The sequence below is a fragment of the Dasypus novemcinctus genome, chromosome 5 (genome assembly GCF_030445035.2).
Source record: "Dasypus novemcinctus isolate mDasNov1 chromosome 5, mDasNov1.1.hap2, whole genome shotgun sequence".
NCBI lineage: Eukaryota > Metazoa > Chordata > Mammalia > Cingulata > Dasypodidae > Dasypus > Dasypus novemcinctus.
This window is the reverse complement of record NC_080677.1, coordinates 154,415,882-154,427,778: the sequence shown is the minus strand read 5'-3', so window position 1 is coordinate 154,427,778 and position 11,897 is coordinate 154,415,882. Positions and strand designations below refer to the sequence as shown.

General features: G+C 44.7%; 1 protein-coding gene across 18 annotated transcripts in view; it reads left to right on the top strand.

Annotated features, from left to right (window-relative positions):
• The first annotated feature begins 1,660 nt into the window (after window positions 1–1,660).
• ZEB1 (zinc finger E-box binding homeobox 1) overlaps window positions 1,661–11,897 on the top strand; it is a 180,845-nt gene continuing 170,608 nt past the window's right edge. For 5 of the 18 annotated variants that reach the window (XM_071215453.1, XM_071215452.1, XM_058297739.2 and 2 more), the window contains exon 1: window positions 3,675–4,170. In XM_071215453.1, the coding sequence (XP_071071554.1) occupies window positions 4,164–4,170 (7 nt within the window). In that variant the 5' untranslated portion in view covers window positions 3,675–4,163. Of the gene's footprint in view, window positions 1,952–1,992; window positions 2,111–3,674; window positions 4,507–11,897 lie in introns of those variants that run through there. The other 13 variants (XM_071215454.1, XM_058297743.2, XM_071215456.1 and 10 more) reach the window with 11 other exon arrangements.

Here is an 11,897-nt window from a genome sequence, read left to right as displayed (position 1 = left end):
GGATGATGTTGGATGGGTACTTGAGAAAGAAGATGGCATGGGTGATAAACCCCTTAAATTTAATGGTAGGTAAAACATGTGCCAGAGAATATTTTTTCCCTTTCTTTCTAACCAGAAATTAGGCTAGCTATAAAAGAAAGTTGTAGAAAGGGGGAAAACTGCCAGCAAAAGATAGAAGTCTGTGACATGATTCAGAAGGCAACTGCACCACACTACATTACTTTTAAAAGACGAAGGAAAAAACCACCATTGTACCTTGTAAAGCAAGGACCCTGGCACATGTACAAGCTTCAGCCACTGTGCATGAGGAAAATCAAGGACTGCATGTACTTAAAACAATCATTAAGAATCATGACTCTAGTTTGGGGTTAAGAATGAGAATAGATATATAAAAATAATATGCAGGAAAAAGTATTTAGTCACTCATGTGCCAATAAATATAAACATTTGCTTCTCAAAATGCCAAAGCAAATGTGGAAGAGAAAGTTTTCACCTATATTAAGGATTAAATTTTCTAATTTTAAATAACCAGACTTTATTTCCATTGGAAGGCTCGCTGAGATTAGGCAGGTGTTTAAAATGTAAACGTTAACATATAAAGAATCCTTCAAAGGCATGGCAAAAATTATAGGTATAATTTATTGAGCACCTATTATGTGCCAGCACTGTTAGGTGATTTACTACGCTATTTCTAATATTCTGATATTAGAAATGTGTGAGGTTTTTAAATTTCTCTATCTACTCTTTCAATGTTTGTTTATAACTACATTAACTTAAACACATCTTAGCTAGCATATTCCATAAAGTTGGTCTCAAAGGCAACTTCGAATATTTCCTCACTTGAAATGGAGAGAGGGCAGGAGGGGAAATTTAAAGGCTCTAGAATACTAAAAGACTTGACTTTCTTGGCCTGCATGGTGTTATCGACATGCTCATTCAGAAATCCCCAGCGTGTACAAAGTCAAGGACTTAAGATAAGATCAGCACTCTATCAGTCTCAGACCACATGTGTCAGCCTTCGTTTCTTGTCTTAACATCCTACACAGTGATAACTGTCCATTTAGGTAGTAAATCACTGCATGCTAACACTTTAACTCTAAGCCTCGATTCCTACAAACCCCTCTGTCTATCCGGAGGGGAAAACAGGAGGGTGGAGAGCGGGGCGGGGGAGGCCAGCGGTGACAGCAGGTGAGAGCCTGGTGCGGATGGGGAAGTGAGACAGGGACGGTGCGGCTATTACTCATTCCGGCCCACGGCCGCGGGTGCTTGCAAGCGGAACTTCTCGCCTCTCTTTCGGTCCAGCCGAAGTTCAATCGAATGGCAGTCACTTCCCATCGCGGTGGGCCTGGGGGAAAACCGTGCGCGCGCGTCAGGCCTGCGCGAGGCAGGTAGTCTCTCCTCCCCCGTGGCGCCGCGTGCCCCCGCTTCCCGGATCGGTGCCTCCGTCTCGCGAGCCGTGGGACCTCCCGGGGCGGCTTCGAACGCGGCTCCCTCCCGGCCTCGGGTGCACGGGGCGGCCGAGCGGGCCGGGCCCGACCTCCAGGAAAAGCGAGGGCAGGTTGCTCGGCCTGGCCACGGGGGCTGCTCCGCGGACGCGCAGTCCAGAGCTCCCCGAGCCAGACGCGTACGTTCCCCCCCGGCGGCCGCGGCGGGTGTGGCCAGCCCCGCGGCAGAGAGCCGCCGAGCCTCCGCCTTCACCTTCCTCACGGCCCCAGCCGGCCGCGCCCCCTTCCGCCCACGTCCCCGCCGGCTCCCGGGCGCCCCCGTCCCGCTGCCCCCGCCGCCCCACGACACCTGAGGAAAACTTTTCCCTCTTCCCTGGATTCAAACTCCGCAGCGCCTACGGTAGCCGCAAACCGCCCTCTCCCTAGCAACGCGGTTCCGGCCGTAGAGCGAGCGCCTCTAGGTGTAAGGAAGGTGATGTCGTAAAGCCGCGAGTGTCGTAAACCAGGTGCGGTGGGGAGGGGGGAGGGGTGGAGGCGGAGGGGTGGGGGGGAAGGGGGAGGGAGGGGGAGGAGGTGACTCGAGCATTTAGACACAAGCGAGAGGATCATGGCGGATGGCCCCAGGTGTAAGCGCAGAAAGCAGGCGAACCCGCGGCGCAATAACGGTGAGTGGCGGAGGGGACCGGGGAGCGGCGGAGTCAGGGGGAGCCGGGCAGCCGGGGCGCCCCGGGGGCGAGGGGGGCGAGCCGGGCCGGGGGCTGCCGGGGCAGGGACGGGCCAAGTGGAGTGGGAAAGTAGAAAGTAGTGCTGTCTGCCCCCCTCGGCCGCCGCCGAGCCGCGCCGCGGCTGCTCGCTCTCCCTGAACCGTTATGTCTCTTACCTGGCCTCTCCGCCTAGCGGCCCCGCCGCCCTGCTGCGCCCTGGACCGTTAGCCGCCGCGCCGCATCCCCGGCGCCGGGAGGCCGCCGGGCACTTTTCGGCCCCGGGGGGAGCGGCTGTTGCTTCTTTCCGCACTTTTCCCCACTCTTCGCCCCCGCGCCCCTCGCGTCCCCTCCCCCGGGGGCCCCCCGCGCCGCCTTCGCCCTCAGCGCCGGGAGCAAACTTGGCCCCGCGCTGCCTCGGGGCGCGCGGCCCCGGTCCCGGCCGGCGCTCGGGGGGCTCCCGGCGCGCGGGCGGGACGGGGCGGCCGCGGGGTGCGTGTCCGGGGGCGCGCGTGTGTGTGTGTGCGCCGGCGCCGGGGGTGCGCGCCGCGGGCGGACGGGCTCGGGCGGCGGCGGCAAAGTTGGGACCTGGGCGCGGCGCGCTCGCGGGGTCGGCCCCGAGCGGCGGCGGCCGGCGCGGGGGGTCCCCGGGCGCCCGGCTCCCCCCCGCGCCCCGAGCCCTGCGCCGCGCGCGCTCCGTGGGGAGGGCCGCGGGGCGGGGGCGGGCACCTCCCGGCCGCCGCCTGGGAAAGCTGGGGCGGGCGCGGCGCCCGGGGGCGCGGGCGAGGGGTGCCCCCGGTCCTGGAGCCGCGGGAGCGCCGCGGACAGCTCCCCCCCACCCCGGCCCGGGGGGCCCTCGCTGCGGCGCGGCGCGGGGGTCGGGCTGGGCGCCTCTCTTTTTCTCTTTCGCTTTTTGGGGAAGTTGTTACCTGGGCCGGCCGCGCGCCGCGCCCCAGCCGGATCAGCGCGCCCGGCCGGCGCCCACGGGCTCGGGTGGCAGCGAGGCGCGGGGGTGGGCGCCGGCGGCCCGACGGCCACCCGTCCCCGCCGCCCTCGCCGTGTTTATGGATTTGTGAGCGGTCGGGGCAGCGCGCACACACACGCACCCACCCCGGCCTGGCGTGAGAGGGCACCAGGGCGCGCGCGGGCCCCGGACGCGTGCCTGTGGGGGCCCGGCGGCCGGGCGCGGGTCGGAGCGCCGTTGTAAGTTGGCCGGGCGGCCTGGCGCTCGCCCTCCGCCCGCAGCCCGAGGTCCGCCGCTGGTTATTGTCTGGAGAGTTGCGCGGCCGAGCGGGCCCGGGGCGCGGGGGCGGCGGGCGCGCCGGGCCGAGGTGCCCCCGCGCGTCCCCGCGCGGTACCTGTTTGTATAATAATGGGCGGTAACGGCCCGCGGGCCCTGCCTGCCGCCGCCGGCCCAGGCTATATAAGGAATTCCCCGGGCGGCTCGGGCTGGGGGGCTTGCCCCGGCGCCCGCCCGGGCCGGAGAGCGAGTTTCTCCGAGTGGGGGAATACGGGCGCGCCGGATGGGCTCGCCGAGTCGCCCAGAAAATGAGGAAATACGTGTGGAAGGGAAAACTCGCGCGCGCCCCCTCCACCCCCGCCCCCCGCGCCTGCTCCCGGCGCCCTCCCCTCCGGGGGGCGAAACGCGAGGTTTTGTCACCTTTCCTGGCAATTTTAGATTTTGTGGGGGATTGCCTGTCTGGGAGCAGATACGGAAGATTTTTAAGCCGTGCCAGGAGGTTGCCTTCCAGTCGTAAACAGGTTTTGAATACGTTCGAGCCGACATTTAAAGTCACTGCCTTAATGAATGATTTTCGTGCTGCGAATAAACACTTATGTTTTAAAGGCCGTCTGTCCCTTGTGATTGAAAGGTGTCTCTGGGCTTCTCGCTGCGGCGCGATGACTTGTTCCAGCCCGGCGCGGTGCCTAGGCTATTGCCATTTTAATTTCCTGTTTTAGCGTCAAATAGTGTGTGCGTTCTAAATTGAGCTGTTGCCGCCGTTGCTGATGTGGCTTTATGAAAGGTAAGTTGGCTGGAAAAGGGCTGTTCGTTTGTGTGTGTGTGTGTGTGTTTTTACCTTTTTTAAAATGTTGATCGCCAGAGAAAGGGGTTTTTCTTGTTGCTGACGACATGTGTGTGACATGCGAGTCTGAACCACCCCGCGTCGGTGCAGCTGCTGTAAACATGTTTACCTGAAGAGGAAAGAATGGATTTTTCGCCTAAAGATCCCGCGATAGGAATATTACGTTTGTAAGGCATATCAACAGATGACTTGGGGGGAAAGAAGCTATCCTGAAAGGGACTTGAAATCAACAGGAAAAAGGCTCTTGATCGCTGCAGCAAATGGCAACTTGTGCAGGTAGAAAAAAAGATGGTGTTTAGTTTTCTCCTGCTTGTATGTTGAGCCCCCTCCCCTGTCTGCTGCTTTCTTCATTCTCCAGGGAGGCATTTATTTACCACGCTCGCTGTCAGTGTTTTTCCTTTGTGTTTAGTATTAGAAAAACAGATTTGGGGCTGTTTAGCACAAAACGTCTTGTCTGCAGCATGCATTACTCGCAGAAAACAAAAGGTGTTTAAGGTAGTACTGTACCAGTACAGGTATCTTCCATTTTCATCACTTTTGACTCTGTCCTTGTATTTCTTTTTGTTTTCAAGTGCTCTTTTTTTATTGCTGATGATTATAGCCGTGTTATTTGATTTAGCCTTTTATTTTGCAAATGAAAAATGAAGTTACATGCCATTGTATTGAAAACCTCAGGGTACCTACTGGTTAATATTTCTTAGCAACGCTGTCATGTTTAAGTTGCAGATGTTTATTGGAGAGAATTGCCTGGAAAAAACGTTAACCCTTAAATCTTTTTAGTGAAGGAATAAGTGATGTATGCAGTGGGTGATGTTCATAAAGATACTTTTTGTGCTGTCATTTCAAGGCAAATAGTATTTCATTCCTTTTGAGATAATATGCAGATTTTACTGCTAAGCCTCCAGTAAAATGTTTTCATTTCCTTTCTGGAATATATTTGCAGGGTAGAGTGGGAGTATCGAGTAATGTAAATTGACAGGACTAGCCTATTGGAGCCAGGGCTGGCCAGAGAATCAGCCTTATGTGGCAACTTCATGGTAATCCTGTTCGTCATCTGTAAAGGAGTGGCCTTGGAATTGCTGAAATTGATCTTGACTGTTTATAATTTGATGTTTTGCTTGTTGTGTTTTAGAAATCTCTCCTTTGTCATTTTCCTCTTTCTAGTCTCTTTGTGATTTTCTCAATTTTTTGGAGAAATGTATTCTGGCTACATAATGACTTCAGGCTGATTAACTCACTTGCGATGGCAGGTACATACATAGCTTTCTGTCACTAACGCCATCCTCCCTGCGGTCTTGGGAAGCCACCAGTAGAGGATGCTAACAAAAATGATTATTGGTATAGTATGTACCGCAAGGCCCTCTTTTATCTCCAGTGTTGATTGGGACCTGCCATATAATTATGTTTTATTGCTATTTAAAACCAGCCCTGGGTAAACTAGGCATAAGCGTTTTCTGGGCTTACAAGACTAGAAAGAAGTAGGAATGTTTTAACTTGAGCAACTTTTTACATTTCAGCTCTTTAAATCTTGAAATTGAGATGGCTGTTCATTGTTTTGCTACTCTGGATCAGTTGTGTTACTGCTTTTTTTTAAGTTTTGTTTTGTGTTGTTAGGCTAGGGGAAGAATATTTTATGATTGTACCATACTTGGCCCATATTTATTTTGTGTGACCACTATAATTTTTTATTTTTTTATTAGAGAAGTTTTGAGTTTACAAAACACTCATATATGATTCCCATACATCACCCCACCACCAACACCTTGCATTGTTGTTGAACATTTGTTACAGGTAATGAAAGAACATCAAAATATTACTGCTGCCTACTATGATTTTAATCACCTTTGTTATTTGTAGTAGGAACTTTGTAAATTTATTTTTAGACCTTAAAATATATGAATTTTTAAATGTAAGGAGAATTATAATTGGTAATGTTATGTAATTATTTTTCCAAGACTTCTGTAGACTTAAACTATAGAGGGCTTGGCAGGCAACTACTAAATAAGGGTGTTAACCAGCAGGTGTTAATCACATTCTAAAGATTTTTAGATTTTATTTTCTCCTTCCCCTTCAAGTTTCTTTCTTATGGGCCCTCCCCACCTCCTCTTATCTTTAATTAAGAATAAGGGAGTATGTGTTTTTTAAATTTACCAACTGTCAGTTAGGGCATATAAATTTGTTCTGAGGTTTTAAATGAAGTGAAATGTCTATAGTTTGTTAATTTTTGCATAGCTGTGTTCAAAGAATTCTTTTCAACAAACTGTGCAAATTGGAATAACTTTGATATGTGAATGAGTGCATGAGAGTTAATGTATTTAGTTGTCTTTTTGGTTTGTATAACAAAATTGTGCTAATATAAGTGTAAACTTTTGGAAACCTTTCACTGAGGTCAAATGTTAGCAGTATCTATTTCCCTAATTATTTTTAACAGTGTTTATATAAATGCACTGATACCATAATGTAATAGTCATACTCTTTATATTGAATTAAGTAGGAATTACCTGAAATAACCAGATGAGCCTGTGTGAATTTCTCATTTTAGGGTGTCATGGGTCTTTGAATATGCGTATATACACGAATAACTAGTTTTACATTTCCTGACGGTTACTTCTTGAATCTGGTGTTCTACTTATTCCTGAGAGCCTAGAATAGGTGTGACTCGCTTACTTTTTTATGAACTGAGGAACTTTATTACAAAACCGTGACCTATGTAATTGTAACTTAGAACAAACCTTAAAGTGTCTTATAAAATGAGAGCATTGGTCACTTGTTAAAATGAGCCTGATGTAAAAACATGCAAAATAAGTGGTTAATACTTTCTTCTTCTCTCTCTAGTCCCCAGGAGTTTTTAAACGTCATACTTTTCAGTGTTTGCAGTTTTAGTACTTTGAAGCATGTGGTGAAAACATCTATCTAATTGGGAATAATATTTTTTAAGTAACAGCCCAGTGACTTCTCATACTTGTGTTTTTCTGTTGTCCCCTGACTCCCCTTTTGCTTTCCCCTGTATAAATCACTTCTAAGCATGTGGTTGGAGGCAGATGTAAACACAGATGCAGTATGGCATGGAATTGCATTGTTAGCTGCCCTTCACTATGTGAGCTGCCTTGCAGACTAGAAGAAAGTCAGGCAGGGTTTGTGCAGAATGCACTTTGGAGCTCAGAGGAGTGAAGGCCATTGCAGAAATAGTATTTAGGACTGAAAAAGGATTAGTAGTCTTTGCAGTGTGATCACTTTTGTGACAACCCCAGTAAAAATTCTCATCTATAAGAAATAATCTTTTCTTTGGATGGGTCAGTGTTTTGAGCATTTGTTTCCCCAAAGGAAGCATTCATAGGACATCAATTTCACTAAATAAAAAATTTCAGTATGGTGTGAGCATGTCTGTATTTTAACTTTGATGGAGATGGGTTATGCTGTTTGTCAACCTGAAATTGGGTTGCTTGAAAATATGGCAATATAATGAACTAAAAGAGAAAAATGCTGTCTAATAAGTGAAAATTGCCTAAGATTGTCTTCAGAGAAAAATATTATTTAGGGCTTACTTTATTAATTCTTGAAACATATTCTGGAATATATCATTTGGGTTTAGGTAAGTAGACAGATTCCAAAAAGAAAATTAAAAAAAGCCTAGTTCAAATATATGCTGGTATATATATTCTTAGTTTTTCATTCTCTATGAAGTTATTTTTCTCTTGCTTATTTCTTCAGACTGCTCTCTGTTATTTAATACCTATTCTCTATATACATAGAGATCACATTATCTGTTCATATATGCTTTCCTCATGATCAGCATTATGTATTTATTGAAACTTGATGAATGGAGTTTGAGGCATAAACTAGGGCTGTTGATACAAGACCTGTTAGTGTGGCAACCTGGGAGAACCTGTCATCTTTTTTTTCCTTTCCTGTAACAACTGCAGATGTGCTGGAATTATTAGAAACTGATGCTTCTAAACTCTCAACTCACCGCCCCCATTCTTTAAAATTAATGTGAATGGAAGATAAATCTGTAAAAGATACCAATTTTGTTTATTTTTGTATCCTAAGAATCCTGAAAATCCTTAGTTTCTCTCTAAAAATAATGTAATTTCAAATTTTTAGATATTGTAAACATTCTAATTTCACTTAAATGAAATGTAATGCCATTATTCTTTATAAGCTCAGTAGCTATTCATGATCACTATTCTATAAGATATTCTGATTCCCTTTATTTTTAAGGTCTTTTTAGTTATTTTGTCCACAGTTCTAACAGAATGCTTGGGTTTTTGTTAAGCAGATACTCCTCTGAGTGTGACTAATTTATTAATTAATTGAAAATGACATTATATATATATTTAAGGATCATCTTGTCTAAAATAGTTTTAATGTGAAAACTGATAAAGAGAAACTAAAGTTTAGGGTCTTTAAGTAGAAATTTAAGAGAAACGTTAACATGTGTTCTGAGAAGCAGTAATGCCAGACGAAAGTGGAATAGCATATAGTAAATTCTTCAAGGAGCAGATTTTTCTTATCTTTACTTTTCATATTCCGCTTTTTTTAAACCAAAGCTACTTTGGGGAATATTTTCAAATGTAGTCTTTATTGGTACATGACTATTTATTTCTGGTCAGAAAATATGAAATTGCAACATCCCTAAAATATAGTTTTATGAATATAGTATTTTATAAATAGCAACACGTATCTCATAAGTACCTATAATTTTCATTAACAGAAAGTTTAATAATTCTAGTTAATCTTGCTCTACTTTGGATACTCCAAAAGGCTTTGAAAATCACTGTATCTCTTAATGTTTTCTCCTTTCTACCCTAAAACTAAATTGCTATCTGCTCCTATTGCTACATCACTTTTCTAAACCTCTTTTGATAACTCTTATTTTAGGGTGGGGCAAGCAGTTGGAGGAGAGAGAAAATAGTTTTACATGAAGAAGTGTTAAGAACACAAAGTGAAATTATTTTGCAGCTGGGGGGATTTGGGTGAATCATCCAAAACCATTTTTGCAGACAAGGAAACAGATTCAAAGAGCTAAAATGACTTTGCCAAGTTCCTGTTACCATTTAGCTTGAACCTAGGTCACAGATTTTTCAGGTTCGTAGTTCAGTATTCCTTTCATTAGACCATTTTGAGTATATTGCTCTTTAAAGGTAACAGGCAAGAATTAGATACCATGAAATAACTTTTCAGATTTTCATAGTTAAGACCAAATTGTATTCTGTAGAACACTCATTCATCTCAAAGAGGGGTTTCTGATTCTTATGCACAAATCTGTGAAATTTGGTAGTTCATATGACTTTCTCACTTAGAACGTTTCAGATGCAGAGAGTTAGTATAGTATTACTTGGGGGCATACTATCAGTGCTAGTCTGTGTGTGGTTCATCTCTTATTTAAATTTATACTTTCCCCATTATTCCCAATCTCAATTCCCATTCACTTTTTCCCAACCCCCACTTGAACCAAATTTAAAGTGCTTTATACATGTTTTTGGGTATGTATCTATCCTTGTAAAACAATGCAGCTCATTGTGTGTTTTGCAGTGCATAACTGCTATTTTGTGTGTATTTTACTTTTCATTGCTTAGCATTGGTGAGTTTGGTCCATGTTGCTGTGTGTTCATCCAGTTCATTGCTTCTAAGTGGGTATGGTATTATAACAATTGTATTTAACACTAATTACTCACTTGTTCCCCTCATGGTGGGTGCCCAGGGCTCCAATTCTTGGATACAAATAATTCTATAATTAACATCCTCCTACATGTACTTAATGAGTGAGGAAGAATTTCTCTGGGGACTTATATGTAGGAGTGGTATTGCTGAGTTATGGGTTAGTCACATATTTAATATCATGAAGTACTACAAGATTATTTTTAAAATGGCTACACCAATTTTTACCCTCACCTACTGTGTATAAGAATTCCTGATTTCTCACATTTTTACTAGCTTTCAGTGTTGTACAGCATTCTACATTTTGCTAATTTTTCCGTAGGTAGAATCTCATGGTTGCTTTAATTTATGTTTCTCATTGACCATTTCTTTATGTCCTTGCTAGCCATTTGATTTCCTTCTCCCTGTCCTGCCTATTCATACCCTTTATCCATTTTGGGGGATTGGGGTTCTGTCTTTTCAGATTCCAGAATTTCTGTATTTGAGACAGTAATCCCTTGCTGGTTTTAGATATCTGTCAGAGATTGTTTTCCCAGTGTGTCATTTATCTGTCAACTTCGGCTATGTTGCAGGAATCCTTAATTGTAATGTATTTACATCTATCAATTTTTTTACTTTGTGGGTAGCAAGACCTTCCTAATCCATAGGTTGCAAAGATACTTTCCTCAGTTTTCTTCTATGTGTTTTATAGTTTTACCTTTCATATTTAGGTCTCTAATGCATCTAAATTCACCTTTTAAATATAACATTTCTTAATTTAGAGGCACCAACCAGGGGTTAAGAGCGTGGGTCGGTCCTGTCATTTTTTAGCTGTGTCATCTTGGCCGAGTTCCTTAATTTCCCTATGCCCCAGTTTCCTCATGTGTAAGTAGGGATTGATAGTGTCAGTATGGGAAGCTCAAGTGAGACAAGGTGTATGAAGCACTGGGTCTAGTACATGTTTTAAGTATTCAACAAATGGCCATTTAAATTTTTTCTTATTATTACATTCAGTGTATTTATTTTAACTGTATTTTTCTTCAGCTGATGCTTAATTTTGTATCCTTTTGTCTAGTATCTCATCCTCTTGTCCAATATTAACTCCAACTAATATAACTGCTGTCTGAAAGGATGTTGTTTTTAAAATTGTTCATTGTAGCTTTGACCTTAAACATTGCCTAGTTGTTCTGGCTTTAGACAGGGTGTTTTTTTTCTTATATCAGTAATAGACGAGTAGACTAGTAATACACATTAAAGTTTCATCTCAATCCTGCTTTGGTTTTTACTTTGAGGAAGGCTGTCTTGGACTCTTTTTACAGTGTATTATATAGATAACTTTTTTTTTTTAGGAGGTACTGGGGATTGGACCACTTGAGCTACATCTGCTCCCCACCATTTCATTTTTATGTATAATAGTGACAGGAACTTCAAGGATAATATGTTAGTGTTATTCTGTTGCATAACTCAAAGCAGCCAAGCTGTATAGTTTATCTTTGCGTAACCAAAGCAGTCTACAGATTTTAAATATATCCACTTGACTTGCAGTAACATACAGGAAGATGGTTGTCTTACTGTTCCTGTGGTTTAGATCATGGCAATCATAAGATAAAAGTTACAGTAGCCTTTGTGTTCTTTTCCTAATAAACTTGATTGAAGTATAATTTACATACAGTGAAGTGTACCACGATGCCTGTACATTTTGATGCATTTATACACCCATGTAAACATCACCGCAGTCAAGGTATAGACTATTTCCATCACCTCAAAAGTTGCTGTATTTCGCATTCTTATCAGTCCTCCCCACCCTGACTCCAAGCAACCTACCATCTGCATTTGGTTACTAGAGTTTCATATAAATGGGATCCATTCTTTTGTATTCTTTTGTGTCTGACCTTTGTTTAGCATAGTGTTTTTGAGATTCAGCGACCTTATTGCATGTGTCACTAGTTTACTCCTTTTTTTTTTCCAGGAGTTGCCAGGGATTGAACCTGCGACCTTGTACATGTGAAGCAGGCACTCAACCACCG